Here is a 13824-nt window from a genome sequence, read left to right as displayed (position 1 = left end):
TACAGTCTATGTGATGCCCCTTTGAGCACAGCTCCCTTTAATGATTTTGCTGGGCAAAAGGACCCGGGTCAGCATCAGGCAGGAGTTTCACCTCCTGCCTTGCTTTTCAACCAACCTTGCTCGCTCTGCTGTGCTGCGGGTGACTCCACTATGGCAACAGAGAATTGGTCAATCTATCCATTGACATTAATTTAATTAAGTTTGTGAAATAAAATGAAGACTTTGCAACAGCTCCGCTGAAACCCAAACAATTTGGCCAGGAGTTTTTTTGTCTGTGTACTGGGCTGCAGTGGGTGGATGTTAAAGGATCACTGACAACTCGGACATCGTGTTCGTGATGTTCCTGTGACATGTAGCACCCAGGCTCCAGCGCTAGAGAATAAATTGTACCAGTGTGTGTACTTTCCATAGGGAGACCTGACTGTATAACCAGCTTCGCTCCTTCCCCTGCAGTCATTTGAGATGACTTTCATTCCTGTGTGAAGGGCCAGTACCTGGTGTAAGCACCACTTAAATCCCATTTCAGCTTTATTTCCAGAGCTTAAGTGGAGGTGATGTGCTACCTTGTGCAAACTCTTTCATGTAGGGGTGAATTTCAACATCAGTTCCCCTGACGCTGTGGGCCTTTCCCAGAGCAACTAGGAATAGAGAAGACTTTAAAGAATAAGGAAAATATCACTACAGAACCACAAATACTGGCAAGACTGACCTAGCTGCGCCCTCTGGAACGATCTCTTTCCTTTTAAACCGAGCAGATTTCCAGCTGCCTGTATCTCTTTAATTAAAAGAGATGTACTTTCAAATGGCTTATAAAAACATAACAGCACATTTCCGGATCATGGTTTTGAAGGATTATTAGGCTGTGCCCCTTTGCCTCAGAGTTACTCTATAATTTAGGGACTAAGAACATCCAAAAAATTAAGCTATAAAACGAACTGAGTTCTAAGTGGACCGAAAAGCATGGAGTGTAATTTTTCCTTCTTCCTGTACTAAAGAAGCAAGTCACCCAAAATTTTAGGGATAGTTCTAGAGCACTTTTGTTCCCAAATAAGATCTGACAAACTGACTTTTGGCTGGAATTCAGTTTCCACAGCTAACAAGTAAATCCACAAGGAGATTAAATGCAGCAAGAACCCTAATAGTGGCATTTTGAGATGCTGCCCATGACACCATCAAATCAAAACGTTTGACCTCTCCATGAAATTTCAATGTAAGATGAATTGTTGATTCTATGAACTTACTCAGGAGGCAGTAATGTGATTCAAATCATCTGACTGTCAACAGAAACCATTTACTCTTGTATAACAGTAAGCTAAAAATGCTTCTTCACAGTTGAGTATTTTGACTGAAAAATGAAATCGTACACTGAACAAGTAACAATAAGCTTTTCCCTGGAAAGCAGAACTCAGGATGAACTAAATAATAATCACAGATCATTGTAATTTAGGTGTTTCAATTTATGTTAGTTCTGTTTATTTTCAAATTCCATCCCCTCGACCCAAAATATTTTGGTATATATATCTACATACAAATTGCAAGTATTCCATTATGCCTGTGACAATGTCAACAGGGACTCTGGAGGGCAACAAAGCACCTGAACTCTCGTGTTTGATAACAAGCAGGTAAAAACTGCCATCAAAACATAAGTGAAATGCACTAAGAAAAAAAATCAAACTGAAACAGGAAGTAAACATTTGAACCGGCTGCCTCCTGCTTCATTAGCAATTTCTGACACTGATATCAGCATCTCCAAACGCTTTCTAAGAATATTTTTGTCATCCATGTAATGCATAGCCATTAACATGCAGCCTCTGGAAACCTCTCAGACACTCCTTTATCCTACCAGTCAGACTTTGGACTGTAAAATTAAGAAAAGACACGATGTTATACTAGATCATCTTTTCCAGCTACTGAATTGTGATCTGAAGGAAGGCCATTAATGTACTGACAACTGCTAATAGCATAAAATATAGCAAACAACTACAAGGATGGAGTAAAGCTTTAAGCTTTTCTTTCTCTCCTTCATGTTGTATGATACTTGTCTAGAACAGAACTCTAAGCAAAAGCCAGCATAATGCAGTTATAACTCAAATCTCAGCAACCTCAGTTAATTCGGAGCTCTCTTAAAAATAAAGGCCTTCAGAATATACCATTTCCAAGGCCCCCACTTAATGAAAGCAGGCTTCACAGTAATGCAGGGTGCTGGTGCACCATCCTTCTGAAGCCATATGTACTTCATGCAGAAACAAGAAGGCAATGATAAATCCTGGAGACAGATCATGAAGTGACCAGTGAACAGGAATTCAGATTTCTGGATTGAACTCTTGAAAAAACTGGGGTCAGTCAACAAAACTAGACTGTTCATCCATGACAAACTATAAACAAACAAACATAAACCCCAAATGTCTTTTCCAAAAAAAAAAAGAAACAAAAAACCCAATCAAACAAGTGTAGAAAACACTCAAGCTGTCATTTCAGTTGTGTATTTATGAGCCACTGAAGAGTTACATGACTGCTTTCAAGCACATGGGTAAACTGGAAGCATTCATCTCCCATGTGAGCAAAATGAACGTATGTAGATGATGAAACTGCATCCAGACACAACTGTTGCTATTGCTTTTCGTGACCATCTCAGAATGGAGTGTGCAGGAGTGACAGTGCTCTGGAGGCATGTGCATGACTGGTCCAAATCCTAGAAAGCTGACTCGGTCCCTCCCTGTGACCCTCCCCTGTAGTTTAGTGTTGGATCTCTGTTTGTTTTTCAAGACTTCACCTCTTCGCAGTCTTGATCAGTGGAAAGCTCCACATCGGACAGTCCAACCTCCATTGCCATAATCAATGAAATATCTGAATCGCTGCTGACTGCTGGCTCCTGTTCATCTGTGAGGGTAAAAGAGACAGGAAAAGGGCATTATGGTCATGTCTTTCTGTCAACGTATTACTATTTTTTAGTTCTGCACATGGGACCCAGAGGTTTCTCCACCACTGAGGTTGTGCTTAGATTCCAAACTTTGCTCTTATTCAGTATCTGTCCAAAGCGTTTCAAAAATATGACAAAGTTCAAGCCATCAGTAGCGAGAAACACAATGACAAGAAGCCTGGATGGGTACCACTTTCTTCTCCTCCTAATCCTCCCAGGGCTCTCCATCCAGGCCCTTCATCTCCATGACCTTCCTCCTACTGCCTGAGTGCTTCCCTCCCCGTCTCCTTTCAATTCCTCAACCTGGCATCATCCTACTCTCCCCACAAAGGCAGCAAGTTAAGGACAAAGTCACAGGCACCTGGTGGAGTGGGTTGGCCATCAGGAAAACATTTCTAACAAGAAAAAAATCTGCCCAAACCCTCATTAGGTGACAGAATCTCTGTTAGCGGAGACTTTTAAGAAGGTGCTATGCTAATGTCTGGAAGGAGCAACACGCAAGTTGTTAGTTCTGCCCCAGGACTCAGGACAAGGCCGCCTGCCCTCTTAGGTGCCTTCTCTCATCCTTTTCCAGTCTCCCTCCTAGTCACCCTTTCCTCTGATTTGAAGATACCTTGCAGGTTCTTGATCCAGGCCAAAGGTGTCTACCTTAATCCAGCATGATCCCAATTACAGTAACAGTCCTATTATTGACTTTTGCCAAACTGCAAATCCCATCAGAACTACAAGCGTAGGAGAAGTAACTTGTTTTTGTTTGGATCCCACAGTACTTACTACATGTATATTTAGTAGCAGATAAAAGCCAATAGATTTTAAAGGACTAAAAGCTAATTTCCTTTCAAGAACAATCAGGAGAAGCAAAGCACACTGGATCTCTGGGGAGATTTCCAAAGAGACAAAAATCCAATAGGTGTCTGAGTCCCTGAGAGAAAAAGTTGATTGTTCATATTTTGAAGAGGTTTAGTTACAATGCTGGTATTTACACTGTAACAATACAATACATTTAAATCTGTGGCAGTTTTTCCTTTACATATTTTATTTTTCAGACAATAGAAGCAGAGCTTGATTGATGTTAAAATGTCTAAAAGTTGAATATCTAAGAATTAATAAGTAAGAAACATTACAGAGAAGCCAGGGAAATAACTACTCCTCACAGTTTAATTATTCACTTGAAGCTAAGTGAGCACAATTAGTCTCCTCTCAAGAGATGCATGATTTTTAAATCTGTTTTAGAGAAAAAACATGTATTTACTTGTGCTGGGATTAGGCCTCATTTTCTATGAAGAAAGCTTGAGCGGGGTCTGCATTATTCAAAGTGAAAGAGCCAGTGCTTTCCTTTACAACCCTTCCCAATTTTCGGTCTGGATTATTTTTATACTTTCTTGATTGCAAGATAAATAATTAATGCACACAACCTCTTTATATCTGTATATTTTTTTCCTATCAGTATGACAGTAGTAAAACATTTCAAGGCATTGCTTCTGACTATAGATGTTTCCACTGGAGGTGGCGGAAGTACTTACGAACTGCAGACTTCAGTGGGCTTCAATTACATTGAACCATTAGGTGAACTGCTCGATTCAAGAGTACAAAAGTGCATCACATACACCTCCAAGACCTAAAGTATCATCCGTGGTGGTAACAGCTCCCTGAGCCAGAACTATGTGGTTTCAAGACCACTGGGTTATTTATCATTCCTCTATAACTAATAGCATTCTTAAAGACAATGAAAATGATGCTTTAAATGTTTGTATTTGCATGACAGAGTTCCTGAGGCTTAGCCATGTTAAACAGCTACTTGGAGCACTCTTGAGGGAAAGGTGATTTTCATCTGAACTAGCTGTGCAGGAAAGGACTGGCTGAATGGTGACAGCTACATGCATGCTGAAGAGGCAGGCTGAGCTGCCAAGACCAAGTGTCAGCGTGTCAAATGAGAAGTGTTTATGGTGCTGAAATGTTATTTCAAGAATTGTTGTTTCTTCTAGGGTTGCGCAGCAGAAAAAGTTCTCAACTGAGTTCAAGACAGACAGATAAAACAGAAGCAGATTTACAGCTTACCTACCAACCGTCTAACCTATATACAGGAGCACCTGCTTTCCAAACCAGCAAACTATGGAGTTTTACACTAAAAATCCTATACAATTACTCAAATTCTTGGATCTTGGTCTTTCCAAAGTGTGGGCTTTGTAGTTTGTATTCTTTGGGACTGAAGTGCAGGTCAGTAGGACCAAGGAACAAAGGATCCTAAAAATGCCCATGCCTATGCCCTGGCATTGCTTTTCCGGGGCTGCGAAAGAGCCTGGAAACATGAGTCCTCCAACTTCCTTGCTTGCTAACAGTATAGCGGTCCAAAATCCTAAAGCTACAGCCTGCTGCCTCAGCAGAGTGGGGAGAAAAACTCGGACATCACCATCCCTTACACCTTCCCTTTCATTGAAAGGGTCAGCACCGACATTTCTTTGGAAGATGCACAAGACAACACAAGGAAACTAACGCATCCCTCAGCATTACGTGCTTCCTCTTGTACACAGGAGTCCTACCACTGACCCCAACATGCACAGGATGAAACTGCAGGAGGCTGCAGAAGTTACACCAGATCCGGATCAGCTGTAGGCAACCCTGGCTGCAAGGTCTACAAACTGCCTCACCATGGCTCCCCCACACGGCACAGGCTTTCTAGACTGCGGTGGTGGTGGCTGGTTGGTGGTTTTTTTTTTTTCTGGCTGGCTGCTCAATGACGTGAGCCAGCACAGTTAGTGACATTTGTTAAAGGTAAGCAAACTTCAACTAAACTGCAAGTGCCAGGAGCTTAGCCTGTATTTTGCATCCCTGGTTTTTAGATCCCATTTACAATGACAAAGCTTATACAATCACACAGCTTCTACAGAAGATGCCTGACTTGCTGTTAAGAACTTTTATGACATTTTTGCATTTTTTTTGAAATTTGGTGTATTTCTTAAAGCCCTGGCATCAGGTGAGGATCTCAACTTTCAGTGAAGATCTCAGCTTCCACTTAAACATGTATTTCCTTTTTACTTCTTAAGATTCGTAAAGAGTTTAAAAAATTTCTAGACAGATTTTATATTGGAATATCTGACTTGTGATTTTAGATGTTTGAGATTGGCAATCCTGTCTAACAACATACACTATTATACTTCACAGTGTTTTATAGCGTTTCATGCCACAGGCATACAGCCTTTTGCTTAATGAAGCAAAAGGCACATCCCAGGCTGCTTTTCAGCCTGAGTGCTAGTGCCTACAGCAGGCAACTGTAGACCTCACTGCCACATTCCTCTCATGTCAGTGAAACGCAATACACTTCAGCACGCCGCCTACTTCCAGACAGACTTTTTCCACTCATATTCCCTGACACACATTCATTTGAGAGGTACAATAAAACAAACTCCTTCTCTAGCCAGTATTACTTTAAAGTTAATAATGCTAATGCAGGAAGATTATCATCACATAGATATGGATCTGCCCTACATAATAGTGGTACAGCCCTTACTTACTGCAAAGTTCATTAAGTGATGTTTATATTTGAGTATAATTGCAATCAAACAAGGATGAAAACAGCTAATTACTCTAGTGCTTTAAAAACAGTAAGGCTGCACACTAGTAATAGTTATCTACTGCTGCTGCTACTCCTCACACTTTGAGTAAGTCTGTAGCTGTTGTACACTAATAAATATTCCAAAAGAAAAAGGTCAGAGGATGAGTTTCTAAGAATTTGATACTGTTTGTAAGTCCTGGGAGGGACTAAAGCATTCAACAGTGAGTGAAAAGTGCATTTACAAAAACAACCATCTGCCATGTGTACGAAGCACACAAGCATGGGCACAAATTGAGATATATTTGTAATGACCCGCTCAAGGATGAAGAACGAACTGCTGGTGGGTTTTGCACCCATGGAGGCTTCACTCCTGCTCACCACTGTGCTCCTCCCAAGGAGGCCACATCCAACAATGTGCTCTGATGTCCCTAGGACATGGCAGTGCCATGGGGCGCTCCTAAAATCGCTCCTGCTTGCTCCAGGGGCCGAGATTTCCACCAAGCTCATGGAGCTGGAAACGCTGCAGAACCCCATGATTGGGCTAAAAGGTCCACAAGCAATTTGCTTCCAGGAAATCAGTAGGAAAATAAGAATACACTAACATGTCATACAGCAAAAGCATCCTCAGCATTGAGTACATATGAGGTTTGTCTACAACGACAGATTTTTTTTCATTCTCTGGACTTTCCGGTAGCTCTCTATTACACCCATTTGTGAGTAAGCAGAGAAGTATCGATTATCACATTGTCAAATGAGAGCTGTCACCAAGTGTGTAACTCATCTACTGAAAGTGTAACTAAAGCCACAAATCTCGTATTCTTGTGGATTAAAAACATGGGCCACAGCAATAGACTATTCAGTTGGGAGTCAATCTCCCTTCCCTCATTTATTATCAGCTACCCATGAACTAAATCAGCATACTTAGTCCTGCTCCACACACAAACTGTTGAACAGAGCTGTGCAGCTAGTGGTTTTCTTCGCCTTATGACAGTCACAGGAATCAGAGGGTAAGAAAAAGCTGCTACCATGCTACTGACTTAGGTGTCACCGATTTGCCTAGCTATGAAGTTGAGCATTTAGCACAAGAAACAAGTCTTGTTTTGTGCAGATCTTCTGTTCTTGACAGTAGATGCCCAGCTTTGAGAAGAAATGAATAATTATTGATTTCTTCACCGAATGAAATGCGGTGAAAAATTTATCAGTTATTATCCCATCCTTAGCTGGCAGAAATTGTACAGCAGACAATGGGACTCTGTCTAAAACCTCATTTTGACAAAACTTGGACTTGATTTCACTATTCATTTCACATTCTCACTACTGTGAAATACACCTTATTTCAGAACTCTTCATTTTCTGAAGATAGAACTAAGCCAAAACATGAAATCCCTGGTGACAGGTATGCTCTCAGATCTAGACAAGTATCTAAAATTTATGTGTTAGCATGAACCTTATTCCACTCCGGGGCTCACTTCTACTAAACAAACATTACCCCCAGTCAGATGTGTCTAGAAGCATTTTGCTCTGGAAGAAACCAGAAATGTGACCATCTCCTAAGATGACCATCTCCTGAGGCTCATTAGAGGCATTGATACGGGACCTTTATCAAAACAGATTCTGTTCAGCATGAAGCCACAGCGAACTGCCAACACAAGCACTGTTATTCAGATTTTGTTTCCAGTATCAGAACAACCAGAACACTATGCATCGTTTGATTTATGACAGGGAGAGAAAGACATTTATAGAGTCCTCTGTTTTTCTTTGTCTGCCCAAGAATGCACTTTACCATTACAGAGTTTATTGCTGCCTCCCATTGCGGCCTTGCCACAGCATCACTTTGCTGCTTACAGTCTAAGAGGACGAGCACGGTCCTATGAAGTTAGTACCTCAAATGGCAACTCCTTCCACAACAGTACCAATCAAATTTATTTTCTTGCTAAGATCCTCTTCTTTAAAAACACTATCGATTCCTAAAATTGTTCTCAAATTAATCATCCAATACTTATTGGATCATTTTATAAGTAAGTCTCAAATTCCTTCCATATCGTCTTGATAATCATAATGCTTTAGAGCAGGCCATAGCTGCATTTCCACAACTGAAATAAAACACACGGAAAAAAATGCCCATAAAATCTCTAATGCGAAAGAAGCAGTGGGAATATGTTTGAGGAGGAAGGGTTATAAAAACCTGTTACTAACGCAGTCCTTTTGTACACAGAGGCTAATAAAATGGATGGAGAAGTCTGGCTGGCTACAATTGAAAATAAAGTACTGGGGAAATATTTTATTGCTGTTCCCTAGCATCAGAGAGAGACTTATCTGAGCAGCAAGGGGAAAAAGTACTTGAGCATAGTAACTGCTTTTGAAAGAAAAGGTTAGAGCCTTTTCCATAAATAACAAGCCAGAGCTCTTTGAATGTACTAACAGCAACAGGGCTTCATCCAGAGGATAAAGCAGATGATGTCTGAAACACATTGCAAAGAATACCCAAACATCAGCACACCAGAAAGAAACAAATGCCATGACCTGGCAAGATTCATTCAAGACAACATTTCAAAAATTTGTTTAACTGGATCAAACCCCTAAGTGGTTGAGCGACTTGATAGATGGGCCTGGATATGACATAGAACACTATAGTCTCTCCCAAAGCAAACTTGTTTTTTCCTTCTTCTTGAGTGAAAAGGCAACAAACTTTCTTCCCTTAATCTTTCTTTAGGATATATATTTAAGGAGAACATACGGCATCTCTTAATGGTAAACAGCCAAAGACATAGTTCCTCATCTTCAAACATCTTGCAGTACGAAGGGGTACCATCATCATCATCATCATCATCATCATCGTTTTAGACATGAGCTACGAGCTTCAAGGCATTCACTGATTCTGGGTGCCCAGTTAAGACACTGTAAACCTGATTTTTCAGTTACAGTATTAACCTGCACATTGTATGCCCCAAGTACATCTTCTACTAAGTACTCAGCGCTTCTGGAAATCATATCCCAGTGCCTCAAGACTGGCATCAAAAAACAAAGGGGAAATTATTAGTAATACAACCAATTTTCTGAAGCCTAAATTTGGAACATTTTGTACTTGCGCAATAAACCTTAATACCAGTTACCTGAGAAGACAGCTTGTGTTTTGGCAAGACCAATAAACTCATTTTCATGAACAGCATAGAAAGTATCAGCACCCAAATGCTCTACCCAAAAAAAGGAAACAAAAATTCTGTCCAAATACGGACATATGACATAAAACACATGGAGCTGATAGCAAACACATTTGCAGAAAGCTGAGCAAAAGGAGAAGAACACATACCAGATGTTATTGCATGGAGACAGTTGGACCTGATTGTCTGAAAAAGCAAAGCATTTTTTTCATTTCATATGTATATATCTAGATCTATCTTTAATGAGCATATACTAGCTCCTTGGGATTTTGTCCATGAATCAGAAGACAAGGCCTTTGAAATTCACAGCATGTATTAACATTATTTTAGGAATCAACACTTTGGAGATCTGTATTCTGTCTATGAGAGGCTGGCTGATGTTTTAGGAACCCTTGATCAGCTGTCTTAGCAGGGAGCTGCCAACCCTCTCTGTGATACAATGAACATGCTTCTGCCAAAAACCTAGCCTTTTTGCTTTCAGTATACTTTCCTCTTTCTCCTTACTCTTATGGATCATGGTCATCATGTTCCTGCCCTGGGACCAGCAGGGAAACTCCTCCTGTGGCCTAGATACTGCAATATAATTTTCTCTTCCCATGATGAGTCTTTCCTCTTTCCTATTGGAAACTCAGTCAAAATATGATCAGAAGGATTACCTGAACAGTCAACGGAATCATCACACCAAGGTCTCCTGCACTGACCTCTATGCTGTCATATGAGCTAATCCTTCATATTATTCAAGGTCCTTCACAGTTTATCTGCACATCTGGTCTCATTCACTACTAAGTATTTTCTTCCATCTTTGATTGACCCCACTCTTCAGTCCCAAATTCTCCCTTGTTTGATTGCCAGATGAGAACCACCCTACTTCCTTCACAACAGGGCATCCAGCCTCTCAAACCTTTGCAAAGCTCCTTTTCCTCTCTCCCTCCAAGCCTTCCCACTGTCTGGAAGGGGAAAGTGACAGTGGGATGCCACTGCACACCCTCCTTACCGTTCACCACTGGCCATCCTCAGTGCCCAATATTGCAGCAGATGCGCCTCTGGTCAGGACAGTATGTTCTTTTTATGCCTACAGTAAGTTTCAGAAATAAATCTGAATGCATTTCATTCAATATGTGGGCTGTTAGAAATTATTATTATTATTTAGAACATGCATAATTATTCATGTATTTGATGGAAAATCAGAACATGAGATCCCATGATCCTCCCATAGAAAGAGAAAAGATTCAAAAATACTGAAGCACAGGGCTGTAACTACATGACAGTTTTGATTCTCAAGTACCTTAGCTACCTTTGGTAATATATTAAATAGTAAAAAAGTCTTTAATTCTGAAAGCATGTTACTTTTGGTAACATTCTGCCATTTCCCACACCATTTCTTAATGTTTCCTAAGAAACATTAGATTAAGTTTTCCATTTTGTGAAAAAGTCTAATTCAACTCTTCACCAAATTCACTCACAAAAAAGTCTCTTAGGCCCAGACTGAACTAAAATCACCATTATTGTGCATTCCCAAGAACTGCTACCAACGCTTGATGTGCAGGTATTATTCTCGGATCATTTCTATTATTCTTCCTTTTAATTTCTCTGTATGCAGACCAAGTTTCTGACCTAGCTGAAGTACAGTTCCATGCACCAGCAGCACGACAGAGCCAAGCAATGGAAGTCCAACTCCCCTGCCCTAGCTCACCCTCCTGCCACCTATCCTGAGTCAGCTCTGCTATTCCTTTAATTACCCAGGGAGTTGACTTAATTTTAAAAAAAGTCTGTGAACTACCTTGGAAACATTTTTTGCTAGGCTAGCAGCTGAACAGGCTGGCTCAGTCACAAGGTGAGTACTTCAGCCAACTTCAGGAAACAAGGGTACAGAGAGAGAGAAAGGAAGGGAAGGGACTCCCCCCTTGCATTCAACATCTGCAAGCTGTCCCTGCGGTACCATGATGTTATACGTCTAAAATGTCAGGTGTGGCATGGGGACTACTTTTTTACTTGTATTTCTTAGCAGCTGCTAAATGAACCAGGGCTTCTTGGTGTTACTGCAAAACAAATAGCATTAAATGATAACGTTAAAAATAATCATGGTTCGTCATGTTAATGGTGTGTAAGGGATACTGCTAGGATGCTTTCAGTAGCCAAGGCGAGGATTGTGGAGAGACATAGATGCTTTGAGCAGTGAGCAAATGCCTTTAATCATGCTGCCAGCCATTTAAAAATTTGAAGGGATAGCAAGTATGTGACAAAAGCAGAGTTAAATTCTGTATGTACTAGCATGTGTTACATACTATATGGTCTATTGGCAGGCTGTCATAATAATGAAACTTTTACAGCCAAGAAGTATAATCACACCATTTAGTCGTGTTAAAGCCCATCTCAGTTTCCATGGTCTATACTGGTGACTGCCATTGTGACTGAACTTTCTTATTTATATTTAAAAAACCCGTGTCATCAGTGTGCTCTGCTTCCTGCAAGCCCGAAAGGAGAAGGAAACATAGAGTCGTATGATCTTTTAAGTTGGAAAAGACCTTTCAGATCATCAAGTCCAACTGTTAACCTAGCGCTGCCAAGTCCACCACTAAACCACATCCCTAAGCAAGACATCTACGTGTCTTTTAAATACCTCCAGGGATGGTGACTCAACCACTAATTAGGAAATTACAGCCTAACTCAGACACATAATGTGCTGGATTGAATGAGCAAGAGTGTAATAGTAAGAGAAACTTCAGTTCTGTTCTTAAGGAACATGAGGAAGAAACATCCTTTCATGGGGCGATTTAGAGATGTACTGGCCACCACCACACAAATCGCTCAGAGCAGTCACACCGGAGGTATCACAATACCCCCAAGCATGATACAGTATTAAACCAGAAGGCTCAGTGTAAACTGGTGGTTTCCAAAACCTTCTTCTCTGATCATGCTGCAGAGCTGTGACCTCTCCTGGGGGGACTCCATGGAAGAAGCGGCTGCACAAAGCCACCCAAGATCACTCCTCCTCAGGACTGCAGATCCCTGCTGACCCCACCTGCACAGCAGCTCTGCATCCTGTCCCTGGCCAGGAGGTGCGAGAAAAGGGATGCTCAACCCACAGGCACCTTCCTCCCCACTGTGGCAACCGAAGGGCCCGTTCAAGAGCACCTGCGGCTGGGTGGTGGCTGAGGGTCAGCAGGATCTGCTGGCACATAGCATGGCCTGGGGGAAATTGCAGCCCATTGCTATGATCTCTACCTATCCTGCAAAGGCACCCAGGACCGTGGCCCTCCTGGGAAGTGGGAATGCCACCTCTGGCACTTGGGGGAATGCCAGAAGGGACATTTGGTGCTTGGAAGAGCAACTCACCAAGAGCACACAATGGGACTAGGACATGAAAGTGGACCTGCAGAGCAAAGCCTGGCGAGGCTGGTGTTATGAGAGCTCAGATTACTGCAGCTTTTCTTCATGGACGTTGGAAGTTTCTCACCCCTACTTCAGGTCACATACAAGGTGGCTACTAGCCAGTGAAAATCTGCATGGGTGCAGTTAATTCTGAGAACTTGATGTGAAATGTAGTCTGCTGTGACAAGAAGAAAAAAACCATTTCTGCCTAATCACTATGAACTGCTTCCTCAATTACAAGTATGCACACAGCAGTAACAGAAAACAACAGCTTGCTTTGAAGACAACTCCTGTTAATTTTTGAATGAGGGGGTTGGAAGCTCATGATCTGAGTTTGTCTGTCATGGCAGCATGTGTATGATTTTCAAATCTGTCTCTTTAAATACCTTTTACTGCATAGGCTCTCAAAAAACCTAGGTCACTAGCAAAGCGCAGTACTGAGAAATCATATACTGAATTTCAAGAGCAGTTACAATGAACATTCTTGGGCAAGGACATCACAAAAATGCCTGTGCATGTATTAGAGGATTTAATGACCAAACACACAAGTAGGTGGCTGAAAAGCTCAACATTGGTGGAATTACTTGAATAAAGTGCATGTGTATCTTCTCTCCCTCTCACACACAGCCCTGCCTTCCTTTCCAATGCTGCTAACACTGGGCTCCACCTGAGATCTCCAGGACATTTCCAGGATAAAGGGGCAAGTCATTAGCCCAGCACTTCCTGGGCTCTTGAATTTTGTGCAAGTCGCTAGGAACCCCTTCCTCACCATGCACGTTGGTGATGGTGACGTTTGGCTGAAATTTAATTCCATTAGA

At 41.5% G+C, this 13824-nt stretch overlaps 1 protein-coding gene across 1 annotated transcript in view; it reads right to left on the bottom strand.

Annotated features, from left to right (window-relative positions):
* Nucleotides 1–2467: 2467 nt before the first annotated feature.
* The window catches only part of RNF150 (ring finger protein 150), a 117186-nt gene continuing 105829 nt past the window's right edge, over nt 2468–13824 (bottom strand). Inside the window, exon 7 of the mRNA XM_010292024.1 lies at nt 2468–2880. Within this exon, the coding sequence (XP_010290326.1) occupies nt 2762–2880 (119 nt within the window). The 3' untranslated portion in view covers nt 2468–2761. The remainder of the gene's footprint in view (nt 2881–13824) is intronic.

This window comes from Phaethon lepturus, unplaced genomic scaffold (assembly GCF_000687285.1).
Source record: "Phaethon lepturus isolate BGI_N335 unplaced genomic scaffold, ASM68728v1 scaffold49907, whole genome shotgun sequence".
NCBI classification, from domain to species: domain Eukaryota; kingdom Metazoa; phylum Chordata; class Aves; order Phaethontiformes; family Phaethontidae; genus Phaethon; species Phaethon lepturus.
The sequence above is the reverse complement of the archived record's forward strand: the minus strand, read 5'-3'. Positions and strand labels throughout refer to the sequence as shown.